This window comes from Triticum aestivum, chromosome 4B (assembly GCF_018294505.1).
Source record: "Triticum aestivum cultivar Chinese Spring chromosome 4B, IWGSC CS RefSeq v2.1, whole genome shotgun sequence".
Lineage (NCBI taxonomy): Eukaryota > Viridiplantae > Streptophyta > Magnoliopsida > Poales > Poaceae > Triticum > Triticum aestivum.
The window spans coordinates 79088155-79095825 of NC_057804.1; the positions used below are offsets into that span (position 1 = coordinate 79088155).

At 43.4% G+C, this 7671-nt stretch overlaps 1 protein-coding gene across 2 annotated transcripts; it reads right to left on the minus strand.

The window, feature by feature from the left end:
• Positions 1 to 894: 894 nt before the first annotated feature.
• LOC123091133 (BTB/POZ domain-containing protein NPY4) lies at positions 895 to 7357 on the minus strand. Of its 2 annotated transcripts, none has more exons than XM_044512536.1 (5): positions 7135 to 7357; positions 5406 to 5881; positions 3563 to 3632; positions 1805 to 2989; positions 895 to 1717 (listed from the first exon to the last, which is right to left on the minus strand). In XM_044512536.1, the coding sequence occupies exons 2-5, from the start codon at positions 5465 to 5467 to the stop codon at positions 1130 to 1132; spliced, it is 1905 nt and encodes a 634-aa protein (XP_044368471.1). In that variant the 5' UTR covers positions 5468 to 5881; positions 7135 to 7357; the 3' UTR covers positions 895 to 1129. The 2 variants fall into 2 exon arrangements, with proteins under 2 accessions (XP_044368471.1, XP_044368470.1); XM_044512535.1 differs by lacking the exon at positions 7135 to 7357 and adding an exon at positions 6605 to 6860.
• Between the last annotated feature and the right edge of the window lie 314 nt (positions 7358 to 7671).

The window sequence follows — 7671 nt, forward strand, 5'->3', positions numbered from 1 at the left end:
GTGCTGTTTGGGTGGCGTTTCTTGGTCAGGGCGGGCTGTCCACCCGGATGTTTAGGGTCTGGTTGTAGATATTCTTACGGCGAAAGTGTCCTGCTGCTCTGGACTGGTGAACAGTAAAATAAAAAAAATCTGCATTTTTTTGGTGACAAACATTGACAAAAGTTTTATGTGCTTGCAGAAATTCCTCATGGAATCACATTCCTGTAAGGCGTGGTAAAAAACAAAATCAATACTCCAAAATGCTTTTGAAAGTAGCATTTTCAGGGTATCGATTTTGTTTTCTTGCCATGCCTTCTAGAAATGTGATTCTATGACAAATATTTGCAAGCACTTGAACTTTACACTTGCTTTTTGCATTCTCTCCTACACTTGCTTTTTACACTTGCTTTTTGCATTCTCTCCTACCGTTTGTGTTAAAATGACCAATCCAATCCAATCCAATGGGTGGCATAAAAAAATTGTTGACCACATTCTGCAGTATTGTTAATTCTCAGCTTCCTGACTTTTTCTTACTCACCTCTTAGCTATTTTATCATTGCATGAAGGTACAGATTTGCAGTCTGATGCTTTGTTTTTTCCAGTCTGATACAGTCTGGAGCTTTCTCCCGGCGGACGATAGTGTGCAGCTTGCAAAGTCTGCAGTGTCTTAAAACTTTGCTTTTCTTCATCCCGCACACAGAGCTGAGAGGGCGAGTCACAAAAGAACAATCCGAAGCGATGTGAATGCTTAGATTTTCACCTTCAGATAAACAAAAGTAACCAATGTTCCACCTAAATTCCGATGGCTTCATCAACAGATAATTCACAGTTGCCAGGCAGTATGTATAAACTGAATCTTTGACAGAGGACTCTAAAATACTACATGGATTTTCTCTACTCTGCCACTCTGCCTCCTCCAAAAAAGGCCTCCTTTTATATATTGCCACCGAAAACAAAAAACAATTACAGTTTTTATCTCGTGAAATGTGTTCCTGAACACCAATGACCAGAGCTCTACGGGCTACACCAGTTACTAGCATAAAATGCTACAAAAACATCATCGGCGACAGGGCAGTCAGTAATAAAGCAAAAAAATTAAAGCAAGGACAGTGAAAAACTACGTGTGCTATGATACTGTTAGCACCAGCGACTAGGATGTTGAATTCCTCGTGTTCCTCGACGGCGTCGACTTCACCTCCTCCGGGTTGGCGGACCCGGGGCTCTCCGACGTGTCCGAGCTGCTGTTCTCGCCAACGTGCGTCTTCCCAGACCAGAGCTTGCTTAGCATCTTCGGCATCAGCATCACTTTCGCCTTGCCGGTGGTGATGCTCTTGTCTTCGCCGTTCTTGTTAATGTCGCTGCTTGCGCTGCTCCTCTCGCTGCCACCGCAGTTGTTGGCGAGCCTCATCGACCTGAAAGAATTGATGTCGCTGGATGTCGGGACTCCACTACCTTCCTCTTCGGTTGTTGTTGTGGCGGCTGACCTTGAGCTGCCGTACGAGTTGCCGTTCTCTCTGGGAAGAAGCGAGTGAACAGCGGATGAAAGGTCGGCTCCAGAGTCACTCCTGGCAGAAGCGGCTGATGCTCGGACTTGCTCAAAGAAGAGAACTTGCACAACCACACGCAGAGGAAGCCGTTCATTCTGCACCGCGTGCATGCAGGCCTCCTGGGACAGCTTCTTGCAGTCCATCAATCCACATAATCTCTTCTTTTCGCTCTTTGATAGGCTGGGGTGCTCCTGTAAGCATGGAATTGAGTGTAAGTTCCAAACTCCCAACAGCAGACATACTAACTGGAAACAGGAGATTTATGTGAAAAATATTACCTTTAGATACATGTCGATGGCATGGTATAGTTCGTCATGCATTTGTCGGGACGAGGCAGACACCATTTCAGCAAGTGCAATGAACTTCAGAACAGGCAGGTTAGGGTCTTTAGCAATCTCACCAAGATATTCATCAATCAGCTTTGCAACTGCCAGCTTTGACGTGCTGGAAACAGAAGCAAACTTCTCAACTTCCACAATTTCATCATCATCTTGAAAAGTCATTTTACCATTATCACTATGATGTGACATGAACTGCTCTACTATTGCCATGATCAGATCGACATTATACACGCCGTTTTCACCACTGGTTGCTGGTATAAGAAGGTCTGCAACTGAAGCACCATCTAGTTGGGTGCCTATTCTCTTTACCAAGTTATCACGATAAGACTCTCCAGATTCCAGCAAGCATGCAGCATTTAGTAACTTGAGAAGAAAACCACATGATACTGAACCTTTTTCAGTGGGCAGAAGAAATACAATGCTTTCGAGAACTGCACGACGTTTTGTGCAATCAATTCCATTGCTCACAGCATCTTCAAGGGAACCAAACAGCCGTCGGAATGCATAGACTCTTAGTGCTTCTCCAATAACTACAGCAGGTGTTCTTCCCTTTGCCTTGATTGTTAGGAGCACGCGCTTGTACAAATCCATTTCAAGTTCAGAAAGGTCATCAACCCACCAGTCCTTAGGGACCATCTGTTGCATCCTGACTCCATTCCAATGAGAATCAACACCATTCTCAGATTGGAGCTTTTTTCTGTTGTAGGTGTATGACCACTCAACCTCTGACGGATCAATTGACGCCTTCGATGCAATAGAATCAATGCAGTGGTTGATTACCTTCAAGTTCTCAGACCATGGCAGCAACGACTTTGTACTTTGCAGAACTATGATTGAGTCTTTCCAGGTGCGAAAAATGCTCGATGTCAAGAACACGTCAATTTTGTAGATAAGATTTCCTTTGTCAATGGTCTCAAACATTTCTAGGTACTCAGCTGCGCAACGAGCAGCAAGAACATTATATGCATTGAGTGTTACAATCATGCCGTAGCAAAACTTGGCACAAATTTCGAATGCAGAAGCACCACCAGGAATGTCAGATATATTCACTTCATCGTTGCTTTCCTCATTACTTGAAGCTACTAATCTTTGCAACCGTGAACTCTTTGACAAAAGAGGGAACTGCAAATAATGTGCACAGCTCAATGATTTTAGATATAATAAAGTAAAGCTGCACTAGGAAAAAAACAGATGCTAACTTATTAAGTTCTACTCTATTATACTGCATAAAGGACATGTATAAAAAGTTCCTTCAGTTGCAAATTTACAATACAAAAGTATATGGAAGGAGTAATTGCTAAACATAGACAGCTGACACTTCCAAAGCTTGAAAGCACTTCCATTTTTCCTTTTTTTTCTTTTGCCATTAGGCAATTTCTAGGTTGAAACAATCATATGTAAATGATAGAACTATGCAATGTAGAAGACCCACCAAGTTCTGAAATGTTGTGCTTAATCGAGGAGTGTATGTGCAGTCACAAATAACAAAGGATGTAATGCTCCGATTGATAAAGCATAAAGAACAAAAAGGGGTCATCTTATCAACCTTAGTGTACCTAATAATCAGGTGTTCTAAACCAAAGGCTAGTCATATAAATCTGTAGCAATTCTGGTAAAATAATTCTTTAACAGCTCTAGGAAAGAGGCTTAGCAATTAGTTCACGCTTAATAGCCAATTAGATAAGAAGTTTATACCTTGTGAAGGTAAAACTTGACATCCCCTATGGAGATAACGATGTCTGTTGCCAGCTCTGTTGCAACAAACCTGAAAAGCATGTTAACATAACATTAGCATCAAAGCTATTTAGTATAAATAGAGGCAAAGCATAATATAGAAACTGATGAGATGCAAAAAAAAATACAGGTCAATTTTCAAATAAAACAGGTGCAACATTGGAATTGATGGTCTTTACATAATCACACCAGACCTAAAAGCAGTAATGAAAGAATTCCAGGCCGCATATATCAATATATGCCCGTTTTTACATTTTCCCACTACCTTCTTGCTCCTGTGTTATGTGTATGTACATATGTCATAGCTGTACTATGCAACTAGCATATTACCCAGGCATTAATTATACAAGGGGCAGATGGTAGTGATGACATGTCATTATTCAATGAACAGTATATCAGTCAGGACACAAACATTCACGTCTCGCACATCATTACAAGAGAATGACAAAGGTGACAATTGTGAGGATATTGGCAGATTACCGGATCACACACCATGTGGAAACGGCACAGTTCATAAAAGTGGGCCCACAATAATTCTCGAAAAGATCGTCACATATGTTGCACACAAACAATTGGTTACAGCTCACACAGATGGCAAAGTAATAAACTCACATAATCCACAAAAAACAAATAATGGAGAGCTCAAATGAAAAATGAAACAAAATCTCAACCCACTAAATCAGCTAAAAGTAAGGCAGCGAGTGACAGACCATTTACCTAAGCAAAGTACCACAAGCAACGCTGGAGAAAGGTGCGGAAAGCAACTTCACATCTAGTAGCATTGTGTATGACAAGTAATATAACTAATTGAACAGGCGCAGGACCAATGATTAAATAAATTGGACATAGCAAGGCAAAGAAAACTTAATTGAGCTCCAAGAATTCAATCTACACGATGGACCACAAGGTCAATAACTAGCTGGCTTATAAAAAAATGAACACTAAACAAACTAAGAAAAGCATTGCAATCATTAAATCTGCACATGCCCTCAAAGTACCGAGGAGCTTAAGAACATACGCCACTAGCAGGAATCAAGGAAAAATTAACCTATAAAGAACATCAGTTGGATAGTTAGCCATCCGAATGTCAAGATACGATGCATCACAGTTAGGAGGCATGCTAGGCAACCAATTTTGTGAACATTGTTATAATGAGAAAGCAATCCAATCTGTATGGTGAATCTTCTCAAATTTAGTTGATAAACATGACACAAATATAACAGCTGTACATATTATATAGATATGTACTAGGTAGTTTTATCCAAGTATAAAAGGTTTCATAATGTAAATTTGTAGCAGTAATGTCAATACTTCAGAATGATTGGACGTTTTGTGCAGATTCCCAAACTCATACTAGTAACTGAAATCAAAGAAATGGCACCGATGGAGCATGCTCACATCCTTTTCTTCCTGTTTAAGAAATGGAGCCCAGGAAACTACAGATCAAGGCCAGTATTCCCCACCACAGGGCTAATTAATTGCTGATCGCATATGACCAGTAACCAGTATGATTGGCCGCCTTTAGCGACTTCATTTATTTGGAATTTATTTCAAGAAACAACCAAAAGAAGATCCCCTCGATTCTGGCAAAATTGCAGAACGAAGATGCATATACAAAAGCCAAATCTCTCAAGGAACAGATCTCAGAATTTCAGCCACAAAATTACTTGCCATCATCCAACAGGACTGGTACTAAACTGGAGTAAAAGAAGAACAACGATATCCAGACCAAGCGCTAGATAAAGTAGAAATGTTAACAGAATCTGAAGAAACTCTGAGCAAGAACAGAGACGAATTAACTAACCTGATATTGCTGCCCTCTGTCTGGAAGACATCCGGCTTGGACCCAAGCTTCATATGCTTCATTGTGCCACACCGAAAAACAGCCTGCAAATCTCCTCCCCTTTTTGCGTTCTCTTTAGCTCTTCTACTTTCCCCTTCGTGCTCACCTCACCAGTCACCACCGAATGGGAGCCAAGAAGAAACGCCTCAACAAACCCACAACACTTGACCCATCAACAAAGTACCAAACCGGTGGCCACTGCGATGTGAAAGGACAACACCAACAACTGGTGATAAAGATCCACGCCCAACTGTCCCCCTTTGAACCGCGGCAGAGCCCCCACCAAATCAAATCAGGTCAGGAGCCCAAGCAGACCTCCCTCTAGATGAGTAAACTAGGCGGCAGTTGCATCAAGATCTGGGTCCGGGAGAGCACAACGGCAACAAGGACTCCTCCTCGTCCAAGCTGGATCGCACAGGGAGAGTAAGGGGCAGCACCTGCAGAGCACAAGGGCAGCATCTTGAGGTGAGGGGACAGCGGGAATAATCGGTGATGCAATGTTGGGAGACCATGGGAACAAGCACCAGTGAGGGGAGGAATCTTATCTTGGTTAAAATCACAAGCAAGCAACATGAATGGCAAAGACAGGTTGCAAGATGAGAATAATTTAAGGGTGTGGCACATGTAGGCAGTCAAACAGTGATTATAGAATTGCAATCCGTAGACCACTGGTTTGGAGGGGTTGCTTCCCCTCTCGGTTGGCAACAAGATCGAAATGCGCATAGAGAAGTTGACACATTCTGATTTTTCTAGGTAAATTTTGGCTAAGGAGGAAAGACCATATAATAAATCCAAAATTAGGAAAATGGAAGGTAGGATTATGAACTTTCTTGTACAAAAAAGACCACAAAAACTGTAATACCGGGATTGACAAATAATGGCACATATCTCAACAAAAAGTACACCCTATCTCGTGCTACAGAAAAAAAAGGAATAAATTTGTGATTTACTTTCATCAGTTAACAAAGCACGCAAGTTCAGTTCAGTAGTGCCTAACAAAGGGAAAGGATGATCAACAGAACCCTTAGAAAAATCTTTTAGAAAATAAACTGCAAACAAATCCGCGAAAGAAAAAATGGGTGTATTGGGGACAGACTAAGCGTTGGGATTAGATCGCCGGCATGAAAAAACTCAATCGAAACGAGTTAGGGATCCGTCACCAGCAAAAGAAATGAATCAGCGGAGGGCGACGAAGATGTTTGTTGCGCGGAGCTGCGGAAGGAGACGCCTGCCCTGGCGGCGGAGAGGGGAAGAGGAAGGCTCCGTCCGATCTCGAAGGCCCTAGACAGTGGACCCAGGAGACCCAGCGAGGAGGATACGCCGCCTCTTCCTCTGCTTCTCATCAGACGGAGGTGGAGGGGAGGGAACCAGTGATGGGAGGAAAGAAAGGCCTTGGTTGGCAGAAACCAACAGAAAAGCGCAGAAGAAAAGGCAGCTTTTTAGGACAGGGGAAACGACCAAACCAACACCAAGAAACATTCCTACCGAACCACCACCACTACTGGATACACTCCTCCAACTTATTGTCGGAGTAACGTAGAAATAAACCTCTCAATAATACACCATTTCATCTCATAATCGGACGGAAAAAAAATGCGCAGCGTCGTTGAGCTTGCTCAACCACGATAGGGAGAGAAAACCCAAGCCTTGTTGGAAGGGGGAAGAGAAGAACTGGTAGGGGCTTAATTACCTTACAGCAGTTGTGAGTTGGGTGGATGCGATCAAGCACAACGCTTATGTTTCTTGGCGTCGATCCGCCGCCCGGCCGCCGCTGGTGAGAGTGTCTTTCTTGCGGAGCGAGCTGAGCTTGGTGGTGCCTGCTTCTGCTGCTGCTCTACCGCAGGGCTAATGGATTTGGTTTTTTATCTTGAGAAAAACTGGTGGGGGTGCCGGGGTGGGGTGGCAAAGCCTAGTTCATGGGCTATGCGAATGGACTGTTCTGCCCCTCTAAATGTTCTCTTGCTGGCCATACCTGGCCAAACGGGCCGGCCCGGCCCACCGTAATCGTGCCTGGCCCGGCACGGCCCACCAGGGCACGATTACTATACGGGCCGTGCCGTGCCGGCCCGCGTGCTGCGCCCCCAGGCTCAGGCACGGCCCAGTTAGTAAACGGGCCGGCACGTTGGCCCGTTTAGCACGGTGGGCCGCATATTTTCAGCCTGTTATTTGCCGCATTGAGCGTTTTTTAGCCTATTTTTATATATTGGGCCATATATAGATGTATAAA